At 33.9% G+C, this 25,123-nt stretch overlaps 1 protein-coding gene and 1 long non-coding RNA gene across 3 annotated transcripts; one reads left to right on the top strand and one right to left on the bottom strand.

Annotated features, from left to right (window-relative positions):
• The first annotated feature begins 146 nt into the window (after positions 1 to 146).
• Positions 147 to 25,123, top strand: SCCRO4 (DCN1-like protein SCCRO4). 2 transcript variants are annotated; one of them, XM_089637428.1, is made up of 7 exons: positions 147 to 389; positions 571 to 712; positions 4,078 to 4,223; positions 9,828 to 9,928; positions 19,295 to 19,548; positions 22,208 to 22,415; positions 23,792 to 25,123. In XM_089637428.1, the coding sequence occupies exons 3-7, from the start codon at positions 4,102 to 4,104 to the stop codon at positions 23,872 to 23,874; spliced, it is 768 nt and encodes a 255-aa protein (XP_089493554.1). In that variant the 5' UTR covers positions 147 to 389; positions 571 to 712; positions 4,078 to 4,101; the 3' UTR covers positions 23,875 to 25,123. The 2 variants fall into 2 exon arrangements, with proteins under 2 accessions (XP_089493554.1, XP_089493555.1); XM_089637429.1 differs by lacking the exons at positions 147 to 389; positions 571 to 712; positions 4,078 to 4,223 and adding an exon at positions 7,667 to 8,013.
• LOC149420022 (uncharacterized) lies at positions 15,876 to 17,664 on the bottom strand. Its single transcript, XR_016302780.1, has 3 exons — positions 16,455 to 17,664; positions 16,216 to 16,362; positions 15,876 to 16,070 (listed from the first exon to the last, which is right to left on the bottom strand). It is a non-coding gene; the product is annotated as an uncharacterized LOC149420022 (long non-coding RNA).

Raw genomic sequence — 25,123 nt, 5'->3', positions numbered from 1 at the left:
AGTGGATATTGGTGTTAATATCATTGATGTAAACAAACTAGACATCTATGTATTTTAACTGAAACTAATTTGCAAAACATCTGTTCGATATAGAGCCATCTTGCGGCTGAGTAGCGAGGCTCTCCCGCTCGCTTTACGAACGTTTGACGATAGTTGGACATTAGCGTTGCGTGAGAAATTCAATTCGGTTTTGAGTTGCTTATTGCCTGTCCGTAGTGTTCGCAATTCGTATATGTAGGTGTACTGGGAACCAATCATATGTACGCTCGCACACATTGGACTTTTTCACAGCTGGGCGTCGGTAAAAGTCTAAAAGCCCCAACGGGCTAAAAAACCCTGAAAAACATTACCAGTCCGGCATATCCCGACCCAAAACCCCTCGCAAAACGGTAAGTGACAAAGCTTTGCTCGCCAAAATTCACCCCTTCTCATCCCCATTTTTGCAAATGCGAACTTGAAAATGTGCAAACCCTCAAATGTTTTCATAATTTACCGCTTTTATACAATTAAACGTTATTTTTGTGGTATTGAAGAAGATTCCGTCTTGTTACCGATGTCTTAACATTTCAGGTTATATTCTTCACGGTCGACCGTCCTAAACGTCGAAACCCTGGATTTGCACAATTATCACAATTATTCCCTCAACGGCTCCACGATAGGCGACCAAAATCGCTTCGTTTTCTCCAATTTAATTTCAAATCTGCCTCCAGTCGTAAGTACCCCAAGGATTTTTCCATTCTCAAGGATACAGTTTCATTTTGACAACTTACATTATTTTTTTGCATGTACCATGTTATCATTAAATTTACAATTAACAAATAAGTCATTGCTTTTACACTTTTGACAAATGCTCTGCATAATTCAAACCATGCTGATAGTCAATAATCCAAAAATTTTCCAAGGATTTATTATTAATTATCAATAACAATTCCGAAGACATTTTTATTTTAGGTCTATATTATGTGGTTATTTGACAGCTATAGAAAACATAATATATATAGCAATAATAATAAGTAAACAATTAAAAAGTGCATAAATTGCTATTGCTATGATATCCTACAACAATATATCACGAAAACTATACATAAAATTTCATCTCATTCATTTACACTAATCGCCAAAATGCTTTTATAAATTTTTACATTAGACATGTTTCAATACTTATTATTTATGCTGTGAAAATTATTGATTCGTTGTTCGGAAATATCTGTCATTTGAAAAAGATTCCTTATGATAAATGTAAAGTATATTTTGAAAGCTTTTAAAAATTGCAAAACTGACACCATTATTATTTGATCTAAATCCTTATCCATAGACATATTGGCAATCGGCCAATAACTTACAAATAAAATGAATAACAATAATGCATCGTTCAAGTGCGTTGTTATTATTTTTTCAATACGATGAAAATGAAAAATACAAATATGACTGAAAATTGTGATTGATCAACATCTAAGTTGGGATCAGTATATAGTCAGCCTAACTCCTGAACTCGAACTCTTAGAAATATTCTTACTCGTACAACACTTAAATTAGTATGCCATGCTTTCTGCCAATATTAGCATACGGTATCATCTTTTGGGGTGGCTGTGCTCAAACTATTATTAATCCTCTGCAATAGCTCAAAAAATGGTAATATGTGTTATCAATAAGCCACCGACAAGATATTCCTCAATCTGACTTTTTATCGAGTATAATGTCTTAAATATACCTAAACCCACAGACATAGGAATTAATAGACGAGAAGATAATGGCGAGGGGTAAAATCAACTGTTGAAGAACGAAGGGGGTAAAGCTGACTGTGATTCGTCAATAAATCAATCTGACAGTAAATAGGCATCTCGCATTATAATATCATCATTTAGTTCTTAAAAGTAAAATCTGCTTTTGAATGAATAAACATTTTTACATTAGAGCGCAAATTACTCGCCACGTTATGAACTAATTTGCGAAGTCCAAATTCGGCAAAGTCAATTTCTTCTGTTTGCAGAGTCGTAGTTAGTTTCAGAGTATTCAGTTAAGACACTTTTACAAATGTTTCATAATTTACTTACCCCAGTAAACAACGATGAGCACACTTGAGAATCGCTACATTGTGATGTGATAGTATATGTTTCTAAAACTGATCCATATAATACGGTGTGAATAAGCTTAAAATAAAGTAAAATAATGCTTACTTATGGAATGTAATACGACAATTGGGTTTATTCTCTTTTTCACATCTATTTTTACAAGTTTTCATATCACAAGTCAACATTTTGCCATGTTATTTCGTAAAATGAACCGATGATGCCTCGACCATAGTTCGCACAAGAATGATGACGTCACGTTTTCAAATTTCACTTGAGGCCATACGCGAGCCCAGCCGGCTCCAATGGAACCGGTATGGGGAGTGGGGATAATACGCTTTTAATCACTTATGGCAGGTCTACTAATATTCATATGTCTATGCCTAAACCTCATACTACATCAGCACAAAGACAATTCACCTACCTAGCTCCCAAAACCTTCAACCTTCTCCCTGATATCCTAAAAAAAGAAACTCCACTCCATACTTCCAAAAACCAAATAACTCCATGGATCCTAACATCTGCAATACATTTCAACTACAACACCCATACATTCTACATTTTAACCCCCGAATCTCCCTCCACACATATCTCACATTCCTCAATTGGCTTAATTCATATAAAAATAATACTTGTCAATGTTTAATTAATTATTTATCACATAAAATATTAACTAAATCGGGATTGTATAATTTACTAACTATGTACTATGAATATTATTAAAATCTTCATTTTGTAAACTTCACCCGCCACAACACAGTGGCATCAAGGTGGTTGAAATAACATTCAAAATGCATCCAATGTAAATTTTCTTTGAAATAAAAAAAAAATTGTTTCTTAATAATAATTGTCAACATATTTATAGTTTTTTTGTTGTCGTGAGAAATTACATTAATGGCGTTTTTCATTTGATGATTTATGAAATTTAACATGCAACTTAAATAATTTTTTACATGTTATTATGTCCTGTACCTATTCATAACTGGTAAAAACCCATAACCAATCGAGTGATAGCACATAGATTGGGTAGGTGATTTTGATGAATTAATTATACGTTACCGATTTTTTAATTTTGGAAACCTAAAAACATGGAATACACTGAAATCTAAGTGGATTCATTGGCTTTAAACCTCGGTAAGCAGTTAGGTTTCCGTGTTAATATTTGGAGGTATGATATAATTAAATTGAATTGCCGAATTGAAATCCGGACACCCGTAAATCTCTATCGTTCGAGTGGGTAATCTATCTAACAATTATTTGCAACTAACCAATCCATCAATCAATCATCTATAATAATTAGAAAATTATGTATTCAATGTAGTTGATTGAGTGTGAATATTGTATACAGTCGGGGCCGGCCCTATGCAGGTGCAATTGGATCAGTCCGCTCCGGGCTCCTACTTGCTAAGGTGCTGATAGTACCTAACACAGCCCCCTTGAGGTTTTTGCTAGCGCCAGCTGCCATTCGACACAAGGCCGGCCCTGTATGCAATGACACTTTATTATAAACAACTTATCTGGCCATATTAAAAACAATTGTGTTTATTAGTGTCATTAATTTGATTTTTCTGAGCAGCTAATAAAAACTAGTGGAGCATTAATTGAAAACAACCCTTTGAAATCTTATGATAATATGTTATTACAAAAAATAAATTATATTTCATCTGATGCTTTCAAAATCAAAGCCAAATTAACAATTACCTTACAATATATCTAGACTTCTTATTGTAGGTATATGTGTGGACATATCTTCAAGACCACCAGAAAATATAGGTAGAGTAGTGTTATTGTCTCACTAAATTAAGATAAAATGTGGCAAGTAAGAAACGCTCTTACGTTTCCAGTAAATTCTCAATTCAAACGTTGCTCTTGTATGACAAAGATAGGTCAATTTTATCTTACTTTGTGCAAAATTGATCCAGTATCGTTATTCTTTCTCGAATAGATTATAGATATATACCAAAAAAAGAGTATTCTCACGGTGAAGTCTGTTTGTTGTGTTTGTCAGGGGCAGGTGGCGTGCGCGGGAGCGATGCCGCGCTGCAGCAAGCGGCAGCGGAGCGGCCCTCCGGCGCCCGCACCCACCTCCGCCCCCCCGCCACCCCTGCACCAGCTAGAGCCCCAACACCACACCAAGAGGACCAGACACAATAGGTGAGGACCACTCTGTATATACTAATACATACTTCCGCATCTCTTTCTTACAATGTTCTGGTCTATGAATGGCTTTCTACCAATCCTCCCAGTGAGCCAGGGAGCCAGTGAGCCAGTGAGACTATGGCATTCCCAATTGGGGTATGCTGTGAGGCTGAAGGTAGTGAGGAGGGGTAGGAGATGGGGTGAAGTGTGTGGCTTTTCAGATCTGGTCACCAAACACAACTATAGCCATTTCAAGCAACGTTCCAATTCTGAATGGTGCTCTTTCACCAGGGCGATACTGAAAGTAGCTATCACTCTGGAACATGCTGCGCACAACGGATTTCACACTCCTGGCTAGGAGTGGCCACTCAACCACCGAGTATCAAATATTATATAAAGAATGCTGCACACGTTCGACTTACCGCATTCGTATGTGATGTGGTGCAGAAATGAAGCTCCACATTATATAAATTTTAAAAACATTAAAGTCTTAGGACGGGTTGTTTCGGAGAATTTGAACAATTAATCATATTTCAACGTTCATTTTCAAGTACTGTGGAAGATTTTTTCAAGTTCTGTTTTTATTTTAGTTTTGTCAAGCAACTAGCCTATAATGATATAATAACAGAACTTGAATTGTACTTTCACAGAACCCGAAAATGAACGTTGAAATTTGATGAATTGTTCAAATTCTCCGAAACAACCCGTCCTTATTATCCCTTCATATTCCAACTTTCAAATATAGGAATCTTGCAACGTGTGTGTGTGGTTTGATGATTTTTTTCTTGATTGGGGATGATGTATCACTCAAAAGTATATAAAAAAACTCATATCTCAAGAAGATCCAATGAATCAAATACTTTATGGTCTCTATAATCAGAATAATTAAAAACTGAGCCTGTTCATTTTAGCAAATTTTCAGATTAAAGGAATCTTTAAGAAACAGCTGAAGTTTTGCAACATTTGTCTATGATTTTAATAGAGGAATGTGTTTCTTTTTTCTTTGTAAAACCAAACTACAAAAATAAGTCTACATGAGCGGTATATCTATGCTCTCTACTGTCATCGGGAGTGGGAGTTGATTTTTGATAAAGTTTCCCCCTTCAATTGGCATGGTGCTATATGCGAGGATACTAATTTTAAATAGTATTTGTTTTGCTGGAGTCACAGTGCACTATTCCTGAAATTATGACAAAAAACTTTTCTTACATTGGAACTTTTAAAATCCTTCTTATACCTTGCTTATACCAGACTGTTTGAGATTGAGCACCATCCTTTATCAATAATTAATATCATCGATATTCCTGGTCGCTCGATGAATCATCGAAGTCCATACTGATAAAAGTAGGCAATTTACATAAATTTCGTGAGAAAATTAAACCTTCTTTTTCATTGGTCAACGTCTTGTGTTTTCCACCCACTCCGTCCCCATCTTCCGGTGGTTCGAATTACTGAAGGTTCGGATTGCAGAGACTATACTCAGAAGATTATGTTTGGTGGTGGCATAATCCCACTATAAGTATAATTGTTGTCTTGTATCATATAAAATTTAATTTTAAAAACTGTTTCTGAAATTTTATTTGCCGAACAATGACTTGAATTTGTCCACAATAATTTATTCCACCAGAATCATAGACAAACAAATCAATAGACAGAAACTTGAGGGTGAGGGAACAAACCATATTGCGAGGAGCGCGGGGAGGGATGTGGGCTTCACCCTTTCAAAATTGGTCAATAAATGAATACGATAGTTTTCAGACACCTATCATCATTATTAAGACTTCGAAAATAAAATCTGCTAACGAATTACTAGTCCTTTTTTAATTACCAGCAGCAGTGACAAACTTTAAGCTTGTTTCCGAAATCAAATATTTTGTTACAGTATTCAGTTAGACACTTTTACGAATGAATTATTGTTTTTTTCCGCAATAAAGCGTTGCATGCGCCCAAGTGAATGCCTATTGTAAATATATCAGGGTCGTCACACAAAAGCTCGTACCATAAAAATAATACGATTAACTCTTAATTTTTATTCATCATGTGAATTATATTGATAGTCTCTATTCTATAGAGGCGAAGCTCTCGATTAGCAAACCAAAGGTCGCAGGTTTAAATCCCGGCGTGCGCTAGTAATTTTTATTAGATGAATTTGTGTTGTCACAATTTATACATTTAAAAAAATATTTAGTACACTTGTGGCACGCTCCAGAGTGGGAGATACTCAGAGTATTGCCCTGGTGTAAGACCACCATTCTGAATTTAAAAGTTCCTTATAGCTATAGCCATATTTAATGACCAGATCTTTATAGCGAGGTACTTGTCACCACTACCTCAACACGAAACGCGAAATCAGATCTTGCGTAAAAAAGTCCCACGACAGGTTGCGCTGCAAGCCGTTACCTTACTTTAGCGAACTTTACTTTTCTGTGCAGTCAATGCATGAACGATGTTGACCTTTATTCAAAACACGCTGGAAGTCTCCGCCTCTCAATGATCGTCAGGAGGTTTGCTTCCTAGTTCCAGAGGTTAGTGCAGGTCTATCTCTTCTGACGTCAATGGCCAGAACCTTTGTTTTTATTGGGATAGCACAGATTCTTATTATTGGGATACTAATAATTTATTCCTTAGATTAAGCAATATTATTTAAATAACTTCAGTCTATTTATAACACAGTCTAATTTACTAATATCTCAATTAAGGCGAAGCTTAATGTTAAATCACTATTTTGATTAATCTTTATAACGAATTGGTGTACATTAGGAACACCAAAAAATATGTTTTAGATAAATTGAAGGTTTTCTTATCATTTGGCTTGAATAGAATACAAATAAAAAAATAAATTACTCAATTAAAAATATAAATGTAAACTACTAAAAAATTAATTTTTTTCAATGGAAATGTATGAACACGTAAATGAAACAACTTTTAAAAAATACAGTATTATAGCTAAGATTATCTGTGACAGTTTCACTTGATTAACTTTTTTGCTTTCTTATAAAATTATTTACAAAATAAATAAAAACCAGTTTTGTGCTTGAAATATAACGTTTCTAGACTCCGTTTGTCAAGCGATTTTAATGCCTATTGCCTACAATATAAGGTGTACCAAGAATATACACATTTTTGGCTTGTAGCTTCCTCTTAAATGCAATTATTATTATTGTATTATATTATCAATGCACTATCTGCAATGGTGGTGAAATCAGCGAAATATATATGATTTATATATTTCGATTAGCTCAAATAATCTGTAAGTAATAATAGGTTTTGATTGTACAAACAAATCATATTTTAATCACAAATCAGTTTGCACGGGTTTGGCAAATAATGCTGGGAATTTCGTATTAGGTAGACACCGGTGTTAAAATAAAATATATTTCAGTGCTGGGATAAATTTGACTTATACTTGTGCGGTCTGTGTTTATTTTTATCTCTGTGGATTCAGTGTGAGAGTTTTTAGCCCACATGAACCATTTGGCATCTTTACTCAATTCACTGAGCATTTTGTGCAGGCCAGACACATTAAAATACATCTAGAATCACATCAATTCTGTGTGTCCTCTTTAATATACACTTTTCTCCAATTCTCATACAAGTTTCTTTATCAGTCATACAATATTTTTCTAGAAGTTCAACCTTGAATTGTCAGTGATATTTGTGATTTAACTATGCCAAAAATGTTGTTTGTTTCTCAGTGAGATAAGTCATTGTGATTTTCGGAGTGAACAGTTATTTGTTTTTGGTATTTTATTATCATTAATTGTATCAGGTCGAGTTTCTGTTGCGGTTGTATGGACGAAGATAAGTAAGTGTGCTTGTGTTGTCTTTGTTTATGTAAATCACTGTGGTTAGATTTTCTTGTCACTTTCTCTGCTTTTTTATAATTACATCCTGTTCTCTTGTGATCAGGTCATAATTATATGTTTGTGGATACACATAAGCACCTCAAATATAATGGCTTGAAAAAAATATATATTCATCTAGATCAGTGGTTCCCAATTAGTTTTTCCTGATTACCTCTTCTAGAAAGAGCCAGAATATCCGTGCAGTTTGTACCGCACAGTGTCCGTACAGTACATGCGCATACCCCTCCAAGCGACCTAACGTACCCCTGGGAGTATGAGAACACATGTCTACTAATCTAGATCAACAAACGCTAATTCTGAACACATAATATTATAAAAGTAAGTTATACGTAGAATTGATAAATCGTCATTTAAAATTATTAAAACCATAAGAGACATAGGACGGGTTGTTTCGGAGAATTTGAACAATTCATCAAATTTCAAAGTTCTGTGAAAGATTTTTTCAAGTTCTGTTTTTATTTCAGTTTTGTCAAGCAACTAGCCTATAATGATATAATAACAGAACTTGAATTGGACTTTCACAGAGCCCAAAAATTAATGTTGAAATTTGATGAATTGTTCAAAATTTTCGAAACAACCCGTCCTTAAACGTCCTGTGATTGGTCAGCAGGTTCTGACAGGACTTTCTCACATATAGGTCAACAGGCACCACTGGGGTTATTTACAAATTATTTTGAAAGTATTTGTGTGTTCTTTAATTCTTGTTGATTATTTCATAGCGACCCATGTAGGAATGGCCTTACGACGTATACATGTGTACCCTCCAGATTTCAAGCGTTTTTGCAGGCTTGGAAAAATTCGAAATTTAAAAATTTATAATTATTTTTTTTTAAATACTGCAACGTGCTTAGACCACATTATTGCCATGCGTTAGGGTGATGTGTTAAGACTGTTAGGTGTTAGGTATTATCAACGCCTTGGCAATTCGGCGACCGGAGCGGACTGCTCCAATTGCGCCCGCATAGGGCCGGCCCTGAATGTGGCATCGACTCAAATGCGCAAATAATGTTGCATTGGAATCTCAATGTGGCATTTGTAACTCTAGGTGCAAATAATGTACTTGCCACACATGTTTATTGCCTGGAAGTGGACAATTGAACTTGCCTAAACTTACAGTGGGCTTACCCAAGTGCCTTAATTATCAATTATTTATTCAAGAATTATTATTTAGCTAATAGCTTAACCATAAAATTAACTTATTAGTTTCAATAGCTAAGTTTGTACAAGATGTATAAAGCATAATATAAGAATGTCACATTTTTCACAGTCCTTAGTAGGGTTTCCTGCTGACGGAGTGTAGTTTTTTTTTCAGTGTCTAGTTTCTACATTGTTTTCATAATGTTTTCAATTCCATTGAAAAATTAAATTAAATGAAAATATGTTATGGTGTTGATGATTTATTGCATTTTCAAGATTGATATACATTATCTTATGAACCTGACTGTACTGTTGTTGAAGGGTTCATAGAAAAATGTATGATTTTAGATGTGGACTTACAATCAACAGAGAATTTAAACCGGTAGAAAATATGTCATGTGGAAGTGGATGGAAGGGGTCGAAAAGGCTTAAAAGACTTGGCATGATCAAGTTACGCGAAAAGAGATGTGAATGTAGTGTGGAAGGAGGTGTGTGTCTCACATTGTACTCTGCGGATAAACCAGTATGAGATAATAAATAAGCGAAAAGACGCAACTGTAACATCCTACATTTGATTTGTCTGATCTGAAAATATGTGTTATGTAATTGTTTCCAGCAATAGACGATGCTCCAGATCAGAAGACACATCCTTCAGCGTGAAGAGATGCCTGGCGTGGTTCCGGGAATACACTACTCCTGACGAGCCTGATATCCTCGGTAAAGTATACCTCCTTTATTACTTTGTTTTATCTGTTCAACTGTCTAATTCTAAATTGTTATAGAAAATATTTTTACAAACCTTCTGGCCACAGAAGACTCGTAAAAATGGTTCATTTCGCATCCAGAATCTTGCTCAATCATCCGTTATTACCACCATACTAAAAGACAAAAATAACTTCAAATCGATACGCCACGTAGCGTACGTCACAAATATGGAGATGAACTTAACAACCCAGCTCTGTTTAAACTCCTTGTACAAGCGTTCAAACTCGTAAGCGAAGCCACGGAGAATTTGTTGTCAGAGGTGTTGTAATATGGACATAATTCAAATTTAAATATTTGGAACTGGGTTATTTTTGTGATTGAAAAAATGAACTTGCCCAGCATAGCTGAGAAGCAAAATAGCTTACTCTAGACCAACAAAAGGTAAAACGCAATGCACAGTGCCCATTTCGCATTGCGACACAATGTGTGAGCCTTTTCATAAATGTGCATGTGAACCAAACCAAAATTCTGTTGGGGTTATTTTTAAATGATTATGCCGTGTCTAGTCTAATTTAGTCTATGCATCAAAACCATAAACAGAATAGTCGAGGTTGACCTTAGTTAGTAACTACCACAGACATAGGAATTAATAGACGAGAAGATAAAGGCGAGGGGTAAAATCAACTGTTGAAGAACGAAGGGAGTGAAGATGACTGTGATTCGTCAATAAATCAATCTGACAGTAAATAGGCATCTCGCATTATAATATCACCATTTACTTCTTAAAAGTAAAATCTGCCTTGAATGAATAGACATTTTTACATGGGAGCGCAAATTACTCGCCACGTTATGAACAAATTTGCGAAGTCCAAATTCGGCAAAGTAAATTTCTTCTGTTTGCAGAGTCGTAGTTAGTTTCAGAGTATTTAGTTAAGACCCTTTTACGAATGTTCATAATTTACTTACCCCAGTAAACAGCGACAAGCACACTTGACAACGGCTATATTATTACTCTAAGCAACGGCCACATTCGAACAATGATCTAGGGTTGTCACAACCGCTTTTTTTCCCATTAATAATAAAATAATGTAATTATCACTTTTAATTAAAATTAATTTACGCGAATTATTTCAAACATTATTTCATCACAATAATACGTAGCATTTACATTATTATTTGCTCCTTGTTTTTGTAGATACTCTCAGTATCGCCCCAACTACTTGAAATGGCTTTAGGCGTGTTCAGTGACCAGATTTACATAGCTAGGTACTTCTCACCACCACATAGCCAGGTGTGGGGTATTATTTGGGAGTATTATGTCGATGAAGGTGCTTTTTATTTATTTTTTGGGTATAATATTTGCATAAACATTTTTTTAGGTACATTTAAGCATCATAATATGTCTGCAAGAAATTAGTAAAACAGTATTATATACACCGACATAATAACAGTATTCTAAGACTATGCATAATATTATTAAAAAATATACGAGTTATACATATAAATTATGTATATATAAATATATACGGACAATGGAAGAAATCAAAAGAAAAAGACAAAAGGGTTAATAATTAAAGTATATTTGTGAGAACAGCATCCAATAAACAACTTACAGGGGTTTAAATAATGTACCAAAATAAAAGCACAGTTTAAGAGAAAACAACATGTACAATAGTTATATTATCGATGCTAGATAAATAATAACAGCTGAATAAAAATATATTTTAAAGATGAACCAACATAGAAAGAAGGTATTAATCTGTTGACTGTGATGACGCCCGTGTCCGTGAGAAAAATTACAAATCATAGATATGAAGGTCTCCGTAGTCGAGGGGTAACGCTCTCAACTAGCAAGCGGGAAGTTTCGGGTTCGAAACCCAGCGTGCAAATAAAATTTTTATTTGATTAATTTGAATTATTTCACGATTTACTAATTTAAAATAATTTAAAGGATGTTTGCGGCACGTTCTAAAGTGGAAGATAATATATTCCAACGCCGTCAAAGAAGCTGCGTTTATCAAATAAAAAATATTTCCTAAAGAAATATTTAGCGCAAGCGATTCTGGCCGTATTATTCATACAGTTCCTTTGTAAACACGGGTTAAAATTGATTTAAAAAAAATCTTCGATTTTAGTTTGGAGGACTCCGGAGTCCCTCCCACAGTTGATAGGTTAATAATTGAATATGATCGAAAACAACGTAATACCATAGACATATGAATATTAGTAGACCTGCCCTAAGTGATTAAAAGCGTATTATCCCCACTCCCCATACCGGTTTCATTGGAGCCGGCTGGGCTCGCGTATGGCCTCAAGTGAAATTTGAAAACGTGACGTCATCATTCTTGTGCGAACTATGGTCGAGGCATCATCGGTTCATTTTACGAAATAACACGGCAAAATGTTGACTTGTGATATGAAAACTTGTAAAAATAGATGTGAAAAAGAGAATAAACCCAATTGTCGTATTACATTCCATAAGTAAGCATTATTTTACTTTATTTTAAGCTTATTCACACCGTATTATATGGATCAGTTTTAGAAACACATACTATCACATCACAATGTAGCGATTCTCAAGTGTGCTCATCGTTGTTTACTGGGGTAAGTAAATTATGAAACATTTGTAAAAGTCTCTTAACTAAATACTCTGAAACTAACTACGACTCTGCAAACAGAAGAAATTTACTTTGCCGAATTTGGACTTCGCAAATTAGTTCATAACGTGGCGAGTAATTTGCGCTCCCATATAAAAATGTCTATTCATTCAAAAGCAGATTTTACTTTTAAGAACTAAATGGTGATATTATAATGCGAGATGCCTATTTACTGTCAGATTGATTTATTGACGAATCACAGTCAGCTTAACCCCCTTCGTTCTTCAACAGTTGATTTTACCCCTCGCCATTATCTTCTCGTCTATTAATTCCTATGTATGTGCGTAATACGACAATTAAAACAGAACATACATTGTCTAGTGAGGCGGGTAACTTACTAACATTAACTAAATATAATTCAATAAACGCCCGGGTTGCCGGCAATTAAATTAATTAATATATATTTTTTATATAGAATAGGTGCTGAAATTTCCAATTTTATGTCCGGGTTAAATCTTCCCCATAGGAAAAACTAAACCCTTTCACACACTTTTCCACAAATTATCATCTAGTCAATCAACATTATGCAAGTGCATTATATAAGCAATATAAATACAAAACAATACAAGAACAACACGTCAACTCACCAGAGATCAAATGGGAAAATAATTCACCGACTCCAGATATTTTCATATCAGAGGGATCGGCTCGGTAGAACTCTATTATTTGTTATTATTTCTAATACACCTATGTGTAAATGGTAAATTAATCTTTTACACAGATGACATCTGCACAGTTTCGCAAATGAATATACCAAAGATAACATAACAAGTAAAGATTTCGATGCATAAAACCACAATTTTCAATATCATTTCAAATAATTATTTTTGGTAACCTATTGTTTATTACTAAACCTTGTGTAAAAATGTAAACAACACATACCCGTGATATGTATAAAATAAAATTAATAAAATATTAAGTAAATGAATAAAGCAATTTCAGTTCCCAGAAAATAAAATCGCTTTCGTATAAACTTGTCTTTTCGACTTCCCTGAATTAGACATCAATTTTGAAAAATAATGTAGTCTAACATCGGTATATTTGTCAGCAATAGCTCTTATAAGGTCGTGAATGTGATTTTCGGTAGGAAATTGATCGAATTGATGACTGTACAATGAATGAAATAGGTTTGTAGCTAGAAATGCCTTTAAAATTTTACCTACCATCCAAGATTTTTTAAACTTTGGTGAAATAACGGTTCCTCCACTTTGTGCCAGAAGTTTTTTTAAGAGGACTTCTGTTTTCCAACAAACATCAATTACATCCTTTGAAGGATAAAGTAATCCACCTTTATCTTTAATTACTATCAATCTATGTTCAGGGTATATTTCATTGGAAAACAGAGCGTTAATGCACTGATTGCAGCGTAGTTTTTTTCCTAAGTGTCGAACGATAAACCCTGAAATGTATGTCACAACAATGAGGTTCAATTGAACCGTAACTAAGTCTTGGCTTAAATAATTATCTATTTCGTCAAAATAACATATGCTATCGTCATTGTCGCTACAATTTTCAAAATATGTACCAGATGTAATATTTATTCTTTCTACTGCCGATGAACAGTTTAAAACTGAAATTTGTTCAAACGGAATACAATTGCCTGTTGTTGTTTGTTTTAGTTCCATATGAACTAGCGATTTTTTATATATAGACATAAATTGCCGAGCTGTTGGGTTATTGTTAAATCCTCCAGCCGATCTAACGTTGCAAAAAAATAATTCTAAATGGTCTTGTGAGCATTTATACAAAGGTATGTATTTTAATAGTTGCCTCTCTTCTATTAAGGTATTGTACAACCGTTTTGTGCTTTCTATACAAATACAAAAACCGAGGAAACCTGTTTTTCGATTCGTATTTATAATATTTTTGTTGTTTGCTGCAATGCGTATATTTTGTAAGTAATATATGGCTTTATTCAAAAAAATTATATTTGTATTGTAATTTTCAGCATTTATCGGCTTTTTAAAACCAAATTGATGCAAATTACGCGAATTTAAAATATCAAATAAATCATTTATCAGTCTTAAAAAGAATACGGTTCCTTCTACACCATCAAATTCTTTTAGTTTTAAATCGTTTCTACAAAATTCTAGAGCATTAGCACAGCTATTGCTAAATAATTGTGAGGCCAAATTAACCTTCATTTTGTTGTTATGGAAATCAATATGAATTGGCCTTAATTTATTTGCGACGTGGAGTTTTTCACGCACCTGAATCTCATTCAATTTACAAAGGTAATTCCAATTTATTTCATTTCCTTTACTATCAATCAATATCTTTTTGGCTTCGAATGCATTACGTACTAGCTTCAGCATGTGACAAGCGTCAAGAAAAATAGCCACTTCCTTTTTCGTAACCGGATGAATGAAGGATGGTTTCAAGTTATTACTCTCTAATGAACAACCGAGTATCTTAGCCATAGAAATATTTGAGGGACAACCATCGAACGTCATGGACACAATATCAATACCCACTTTGTCAGCTTCCTCTAAACACTCAAGCACGAGGTCAGCTCTTTGCCGACCAGATACGCCATCCACAAGAAAGTAACCAACGGGTACTTTCCAATTGGCGTTTATAGCAACAATCATGAAAACGAGTGCCTCTTTTGCAACGGACTGACCATGATGGAGTTTGTCTCCGCCAAATCCAAAGTCTACGTAGCCATGATGATTATTTCCATCCCACTCCACAAGTTGCCTTATGGCCATCTCGTCTATGACCAAATTGCAAACAAGTTTATATCCTGTAGTCGACGCTTTTAACTCCAAAGCACGAAAAGACTCTTTTGTAAAACCAGGTCGTCCATCAATCACTTGAAGCCATTTACACAATGTTCGTGGGGCAGGAAGGCAAAAATCAAAATATTCTCTAACGTACTGATAAGCTTTGGGAGAATAATAGTTAAGGGTAAAAGCAAATACTCTAAGTGATGCGGAATATTTTCTAGGTAACTTAAGCTTTTGGTTTTTTGTTTCTACTCTTTTAACGAGCTCAAAACATTTAGAATTAGCTAAAATATCGCCATGTGAGGTTTGATTTGATTTACATTTTTCCAGTTTGCAAGTAAGTTGCGAGATTTTACGTTTATAAACAACGTTAATTTTTTTCAATTTTCTAATTAGTAACTTACTTTCTAATAATAAGTTTTCCATTTTTTTGCAATTGACTTCAATTGCTTTATTTTTTTGAGTGGTTTTTGATATTATAAGTGGTTCTTCCATAAAGACGGGTTGGGGCTCCTGAATCTGCGGAATTGAGACATAATATTATATTTTTAGGTATAAAACATTAAATCGGTTACTAGGTGATCCGCGCACTACATTATAATACAATATGTTTTTGAAGTCATCAAAGGTCAATAATCAATTGGTACTCACAATGCTTTCTGGAATAGGAGTGGGTAACATACAACTGACGAGCACACATGACTGTGCAGCTGCAGCTACGGCCTCGATCTCCGTGAAGCACATAGTCATAGGTTCTGGTTCGCATTCCTTTTCGTAACGAGAAAAAGTTGACAATATTAGGTATATAGTCATTATTTTATTTCAAAAATGTACATATTTATTACAAATTTGTGACATGCACTATCTATAAAATATTTATTTAAATAATGATTAAATATAAGAATGAACTCACGACATGTGTGCTGTGTAGAGCAGGTGAGCAAGAAACGAGAGAAAAATCAGAATTCTCTTGTGGGTTCATCCAATAAGTATTGTTGGCCCTTTCATCAGCTAGAGAAAGACATACATATGATTTCTCAGAGAAGTTGTCGCTTAATTTCTGAAATGGATAGATAGTAAAATTAAAATAATTATATGTAATGAATAACTACAAAAAATAATTATTAGTCATTAAAGAATTAATATACTAACGATAATTCTTTCTGTAACAGGTGACAAAGAGACCGATGGGATCGCACCTACACGTAGCACACGTGTGCCATGTTTGTTTATTATAAAATCTGTCTCTTTGAAATGTTCTGAGCAGATACGAAGGTTACGAACACTTGTCTGCTCACTTTTACCGGATGAAAGCCGCCACATTGTCTTCAAGTCTTCTTTTTTGGGAAATCTTTAAGAAAATATATAACATTTCACTTTTAAGAAGATAATAGAAAAGGAAAACAACTAAAAAAACAAATGAAATTATACACAAACAGCTTTTACCAGCGATTCTTAAGAGTATTTGTAGTAAAAATTTGGACATCATTTTGCCGTCCGATAACACTTTTTCAATTAAAAACAAAAAACATGTTTTTCTATCACACATCGCCACTCGGTATAACCTAGCGCATTACGTGATATGCACTCCTTCTCGTTCCAGCAGTACCGTACATACGAAACAACGCGCGTACCTAACACGTGGTCCGTTGCGACGTGTGATAGTATGATCCAAAGATAATATATGATCGGTGGCGACGTACGATAGAAAAATATAATATTTTTAATTTTAATAGATAAAAATATCATCGGCCAGCAAAATGACACATACATTTTTCATTCCAAACATGCTCACTGTATCTACATTTTACTTCCAAACATACCAATTTTTCAAAATTGATAACCAATCATTTTATCCTATATTAAGTGTTGTTTATGAATTGTGTAAAATTATTATTATTAATAACTATTAGTAATAACGCCATTAAAGTGGAATAAATTTAAAAATGATTGGTTTATTATCCTTTATTAATACGACGGAGTTCCAACAAGAAATAACACATGAAAAAATAGACGTTCCAAATGATACTATTATACAGGGTGTATCGGCAAGTACCCGACAAACTTTAACCAGCTATTTATTGCTCAGCACATTTGGAGTAAAAAATATTATGGGCGCTTTGCTGTCCGGTAACATTTTTTTTCCATTAAAAACAAAAAATAAATAAAAAATCCACACTCCGTCACTGTCATTTGCCTTGTTTCTCGCGTTCAACAGCTGTTATTAGCAAGTGCGTCAAAAAGTGTCCTCGCTCTTTCGTACACACTAAATAATAAAAGTTAAAAATGAGACGAATGGTGCTGTGCCATTTCGTTGTGATTGTAAAAGCGCGCCAACGTAGGTACATAGTACATTATTCAACGAAACTCGAACAAAATATTGCCAGACGGGTTTTCAAACTTAGATAAAGGATAAAACATTGGTGACATGTGGTGAAAATATGAATAGTAAATTTTTTATTAAAAAAAAAATGTTACCGGACAGCAAAGTGCCCATAACATTTTTTACTCCATATGTGCTAAGGAATAGCTGGTTAAAGTTTGTCGGGTACGTGCCGATACAACCTTTATATATTTATATATATCTACTATACTATTATATATTTTATATTATTTAAAATATATAGTTAGCAACTGCTTGTATCAACCAAGAAAACTTTTCAAATTATTTATAAAGAGCAATAATTAAGTAAAAGTCAATACACTAGACAAAACAAGAATCGCATTTAATAAATCTGCCTATTTCTGACTGTCCTAAAACAGGTTTATCTCCTAGTTGGACAGCCAAAGATCACTGTAATATGTAATGTTTTTTTTTTAAATTAATAAAAAAAAAAATATATATATATATATACATATTTTATCAAAGCGCAAAAGGCGAAGGCACATCCCTGATTCTTGTGGACACGGCTTTGTTGTTCGCGTCCATCGCGTGATAGTATATGTTTCTAAAACTGATCTATATTATACGATGTGATAAGCTTAAAACAAATTAAAATAATGCTTACCTATGGAATGTAATACGACAATTGGGTTTATTCTCTTTTTCACTTCTATTTTTACAAGTTTTCATAGCGCAACCGACCATTTTGCCGCGTTATTTCGTAAAACGAACTCGACCGTAGCTCGACGCTAGTTCGAACAAGAATGATGACGTCACATTCTTTTGATTCATGGGAAGCCATACGCGAGCCCAGCCGGCTCAATGGAACCGGTATGGGGAGTGGGGATAATACGCTTTTAATCACTTAGGGCAGGTCTACTAATATTCATATGTCTATGGTAACTACATAATTCTTATGAAGAAAAAGTCTTCTGTGACAGCACCTTGCATGTAATTATGTATACCTTCCCCCATCTTTTTAAATACATTCGAATTTCTCTTTTGTTTTTCGGGAATGATTAAGTGCGAATCGTGGAAGCGGAAATTAACCCACTTTCCGACATCGAATCGAGTTTAAACTCGGTATATAGACTCATTGTCAATCAACTTTTAGTAGCAATCACGTACACATACACACAGACATATACGCATTTCTCTGAAATCTAATGACATTACAGCAGTTAATACAAGAAATAAATGTACCCGATTGCAATTTGGCAAGGTTGTTAATGCGGTTGACGGAACGTACAATCACAAAAAAAAAAAAAAAAAATTAATTTTAAAGACATTTCAAAATATTATTTGTTATGATAAAAAAAACCTTATTGCTACAGCTCTTGAAAATAAGCTGTTACTTGTGGAACTTTAATAAATTAGTTGGGTTGACATTTTGTAATCTGAATGTAATTTCACTTTTTTCTTCACTCATAATTCGTTATTTACCAAAATAAGTACACAAAACCAGATTGGTAGTTTTGTTTTGTCTTTTTTGTACTTATTTTATAACACCTTCCAAATTCTTTGGCATGATAATTATACACTTGTCTTTGAGTCTAAGGGTTTCTTGTTTTATTTCAACGTCATCATTTTCTATTTGTTAAATTTCTAGGGCCAGAAGGAATGGAGAAGTTTTGCGAGGACATCGCCGTGGAACCAGAGAATGTGGTGATGCTGGTGGTGGCGTACAAGATGGGCGCCAAACAGATGGGCTACTTCACGCAAGAGGAGTGGCTGCAGGGGCTGGCGGAGATGCAGTGTGACAGCATTAGTAAAATACAAAACAAATTGGACCACCTCCGGAATACATTAAATGACCCGCACCAGTTTAAAGGAATCTACAGATATGCCTATGACTTTGCCAGAGTAAGTTATACAGATAATTCATTTTTTAAATTGACTCTTAGCATTTGGTACACCAGACCCTTTCCGGGGAGCTAGATGTGCCAAATCAATTGTTCAATTTTTATGGACTTTTCTCATTGCGTACAGGTTTAAGAGGAAGCTACAAGCCAAAAATGTGTATATTCTTGGTATACCTTATATTGTAGGTAATAGGCATTAAAATCGCTTGACAAACGGAGTCTACAAACGTTATATTTCTAGCACAAAACTGGTTTTTATTTATTTTCTAAATAATTTTATGAGAAATCAAAAAAGTTAATCAAGTGAAACTGTCACAGTTTATCTTAGCTTTAGTAGTTTACATTTATATTTTTTACTGAGTAATTTATTATTTTATTTGTATTCTACTCAAGCGAAACCATAGGAAAACCTTCAATTTATCTAAAGCATATTTTTTGGTATTCATAATGTACACTGATGCGTTATAAAGATTAATCAAAATAGTGATTTAGCATTGCTTCGCCTTAAATCGTATCTCAAAAAATTCCAGCCAGAGCGAAATTCCAATGCCATCAGCGCCCGATCGGTTTGTCGGTGTGAAAAAATTCTTGTCTCTGGTGGACAAACAGTTTTCCAGAGGTTGAGAATTATTTCTCTATTGACTATCTTTTCTAATTTCGCACTTTGAAATTTGTACCTTATTGGTCATTTGTTCCTTGTCTGTGAGTTTTTAGAGAGCTAGAGTAGTAAGATTGAAAAATATGACATTATTGATGTTGCTGTAGCTGAAAATATTTTTTTAATTGAAGAATAAAGTGCTTTCCCACAAAAGAATCGGAAAACTGAAAATTTGAAAAAAATCAAAAATTAATACAACTAACACATCAATAATGTAACAGTCAAAGTTTGTTATAGCGATCACGGCTGTAGCGAGCTCATGGCTATAATGAGCAATTACAAAACGATATTTTAGTTCAGCCTTACTTCATATAATTGTTGATTGTTATAACGAGGTTGATTCACTGATATACCAAGCAAGTAATTTTTTAAACACAATTTCCGAATACATGAATGGGTCGTTGGGTCTGAAAAAATAATACGGAATTATTCAAGAATTACCTTTCCCGTTAGGGATGGATACATCCTTTTATGGCACTACCTGTGTAAGATTGTCGGCTATGAGAACCATTGCTATCCATCGGACACAATGTAAAATTGACATAAAATCTGCGAAAGTCATACGAAATTTGTGCTTTGCGCAAATTTGTTCCCTGTTTACGCTTCTTTTGTATTACAACTCATCGTATGTTTATGAAGGTACCTAGTTACAAGTACCTACATCCCTGCAGGGGGTAAATTTCTGATAGTGATGCACAACTTTTTCAGCAGAGGCCGCTTTGCCTATTTTTCAAACAGGCCGCAACCTACAAGCGGATTTTTTTTTTGTTGTGGGGGGGGGTTGACAGCGATATTCAAGAGTTAAGGTTTCTGTTGATTTTTTTGAATTTCCTGTTATGCAAACTGGTTCTTTTAATTTGGTTCCATTTAGGAAATGCATCGTAAATTAACCAAAACTCTGTTAAAAAATGTTCTCAGCCAGGGTTTTCAAGAATTACCCCAAATATTTAGATTTTTGTTTATAGCCAAGTAGGCCGTATGAAATTTACATGCGGGCCGCAAGAATGGGGCCGCGGGTTGTGCATCACTGGTTTGCGACAAGTAAAGTTTTACAGTCGAAAACAAAAACAATCCCGCTAGTTACTTATGACAAGTGCGAATTTACAAGTTGTAGAGGTACTGTATGAACAGGATAGTGATAATAAGATAGACAATTTAGTGATATTTTTCTTGGAAGCCTTAAAGGTGATGATAGTTATAAGGCGTTGATTGTTTTGAAGACGAAATTGAGAAGCATGAAAGTGAAATCTTTAAAACAATCATTGATAGTAAATTTGAGTAATAAAAGTGTATTTTTCTAATTATATTTTTTAACAAGTAATACCCACTCGTATTTTGAAAATATACTGTACTTTTGTGAATATATTGATAGTAGAGGAAGGTAGGTAGGTACATATGACTTTTAAAAAAAACTAGGTTGGATATATATCGATTAGCGGCTATAAGAAGCAAATTTAGTCGGTCCCCTCGTGCTCGTTATAACCAAGTTTGACTGTATTTTTCAATCTTACCACTGGTTCCTACATGTATATTGTGACAAATAGATTGTTCTGCCAGCTGATTCGTATAATTTATGATTCTGTTTTTGTAATATTTTATTTTGCCAAATGATGTTTTTGTAAATTGTACCGTTTTACCAAATAATGTGTTCATATATTTGTAAAAATAGTATACAGTCTGCAATATGTAGTTTTCCCAGAATAGCTAGTAATTAATATTCAGAGAAATTATTTTTAAAACACATCATTAATAATATATTAAGTGTTTTATTTTCTTTTTTTTGTAACAAATAGATATAATGACATCCTCACTGGGATCTCCCATGCTGAGGATTTTATTTACATATGATTAAAATTTAGTAGTATGGATAATATAAAGTAATCCTTAGGGATGACACACGCTGGCGTTTAAAAGGTTTAGGGTATAATATCAGTATTTTTAAACTAAAATATGTTTTAAGATTAGAGTGTTCATTGACGGCATTTGTTGTTTATTTGTTTAGGACAAAGACCAGCGCAGCCTGGAAGCCGTGACGGGGCGGGCCATGCTGCAGCTGCTTCTCGGATCCTCGTGGCCGCTGCTCAGCCGCTTCTCTACCTTCCTGGAGAACTCGCGCTACCGGGTCATCAACCGCGACCAGTGGTGCAACATCCTCGAATTCAGCCGCACCGTGCACCTCGAGCTGGACAATTACGATGCTGACGGAGCGTGTAAGTGGGATTTATTACTTCTCCTAGTTTATGAGTGCCTTATTCCTTGAAGAATGGAGTGTAAGACATGGCATCAAATGAATCAACTACTCGGGCCGTGTCAAATGAATCAAATACTCGGGCCATGACAAATGAATCAAGTACTCGGGCCGTGTCAAATGAATCAAATTCCTGAACCGTGGCAAGAGCCTGAATTACAGAAGAGTATCTACGAGACGATGAATCTGGAAGGAGCGTGTAGAGGTCCATCCTCTGTGCATACCTCTGTGGAGAAACTGGGTGATAGTTAGTTAATTAGCTACCTTCAAATAACAATTAATTCTTATGTCGTTTTCAAGGGACCCAGAAAATAAAACTTCGGTTTTACTCTTATTTGTTTATTACTACTTGCTGTCACCTCAACTTTTAACAGTTGAATGTATATTTAAAATCTCTTTAGCTCATGATGGAAATAATATTGTGATCTGAAAATAGTTGTGCACACTAAGAGGTACTAATTGTTAGTAAAAATAACGTTTAAAAGTTTTGATGTGTGTGCAGAACCTTTTCCAACGGGTATTTTGGACGAAATTTTAATAGAAAATTAGTGTTCCATATTAATTCATTCGTTCATGAATGGGCTTGCTGAAAATGAATTGGATAATTATCATGATTATTTTTTTGCCGTTTTGCGCTCCCTTCTTCTTTAGCCAATGTTTCGAATAGTGTTACAGTATTAAACCCTCCAGCGTTTTAAGGTCATATATGACCGGGCATCCATATTATTTATTTTATAAAAGTATTTTTATATTTTTTTCTAACATTCGGAAATACTTAATTTTTCTGACGTTAGAAAGAGAAATAATAATTCTTTCCAATTTGTCTCAAATATTTATGCTGGAATCCATTAATAAAATACTAAAAATAGCCAAAATGAGTTTTTCATATTCGATTTAACTTTAAAAAGTAATTCTTATTTTTTATTATATGTATGAAATAAAAGTGAGGTACAGTTTTCTTACAAATTCCCCAAACAAAATAAATGTGTTTTAGAAATATCGAGTTCTCTCAATTTTTCTATGATTGGAGTAAAAATGTGGTTAAAGTTTTTGTCAACATTTTTCACGTTTGATATTAAAATTTTATTATTTAGAAATAATAATATTTATTTTAAATGAATATACCAGAAAGATAATTTTATCTAGTTTCTAAAACAGTATTTGTTTTTACGGAAAATTAATAAATAAGATGTATATAGCGCATTTAAAATATACAGAAAACATTGTAAACTGTACAAAAGTGATTAAAGTACTGAAGGGTTTTTCATGTCATATATTTCTTATTCTCGCCATTTGTTTTGTATATATTTTACTTATTTGTGTATGTTATCTTTCCAGGGCCTGTGATGTTAGACGAATTTGTAGAATGGCTCAGGCAGGAACGCGAACAAACAAATATATCTCTAGAGGCGGACAGCTGAAACTAGCAGCGAGCACCTGGAGGACTTCAAACCAAACCACCCCACCCCGCTATCAACTCTTTCAAACAAATATATCAACTCAACATCTATTACCCCAGTCATAGAGTTATCATCATTCCTCCTAGCTATGTAATTAGCTGCACCAACTGAAGTATTAAACTACGGAACAAATTAAATAGTTTTTCAAATTCGTTCTTTATTCAGTCATTGCAATGTTCACTTCAGAGAAAACACTGAAGCCCTACCGAATCAACTAAACCATTCAAATATGGAACAAATTATACAGGTTTTCAAATTCATTATTTCTTCAATCATTACAATGTTCACTACGGAGAAGGTACTGAAAATCTAGTGAACTAACTAAACTATTTCATTACGTAACAAATTATACAGTTTTCAAATTTGTTCTTTATTCAGTCATTGCAATGTTTACTACGGAGAAGGCACTGAAGCCCTACCGAACCAACTAAACTATTTAAATGTGGAACAAATTATACAGTTTTTCAAATCTGTTCTTTTCAACAAGGCGGGAAAAAGAATGATGTTAACTCTACGAACCCTACATTATTACGATATCCTCAATCTGTACTATTGAAGGCTGAAACATTTGGTCAGTATATTCAAATTGTTTATAATTGGCGTCATGTATAAGAAGCGTATACCATATTGTTAGTGTTCACAAATACATACTATGCAGAGTAATACGCTAAAGATGTTGTTAAAACATTTTTTCAGAAAGACCTGTTTCCGATGTATACATAGTAAGGAAATTAGATGTAGAATATTGTTGTATTATACAGAGTGTAACTTTGGAAATGATATACACATTGTAGAGACTGATTCGAGTTAAATTGAACGGGTACATACTCCATTAGCGAGTTTTCAGTGTTTTTTTTTTGTTTACCAAATTGATCCCTAATAGTATATCGTATTGCATTCTCATTGTTACAACCTGTGTAATACACACTTCATTAGTCAGTTCATGAAGGATTTTCCTCTGATATTTATGAATCCTGTAAATATACATCAAGCGAATTTTTTCAAAATTCTTTTGTACATTTCATAACATTTCGTCTGCTCAAAATTTAAAACTTTCCATTTTGATTAAGGGACTTATAGTTAGTTTTTTTTTTAAATTTACAAATCAAATATCAAAAAATTGAATACTCTTGTTATTTCATCACCACAAATTGTTCACAATTCACGCTGCATTTTTTTTCTTTTTAAATTATACAATTATTGTTTTCTA

Source organism: Hesperophylax consimilis, chromosome 11, assembly GCF_061612785.1.
Source record: "Hesperophylax consimilis isolate HC1 chromosome 11, BYU_Hcon_1.0, whole genome shotgun sequence".
Lineage (NCBI taxonomy): Eukaryota > Metazoa > Arthropoda > Insecta > Trichoptera > Limnephilidae > Hesperophylax > Hesperophylax consimilis.
The sequence above is the reverse complement of the archived record's forward strand: the minus strand, read 5'-3'. Positions and strand labels throughout refer to the sequence as shown.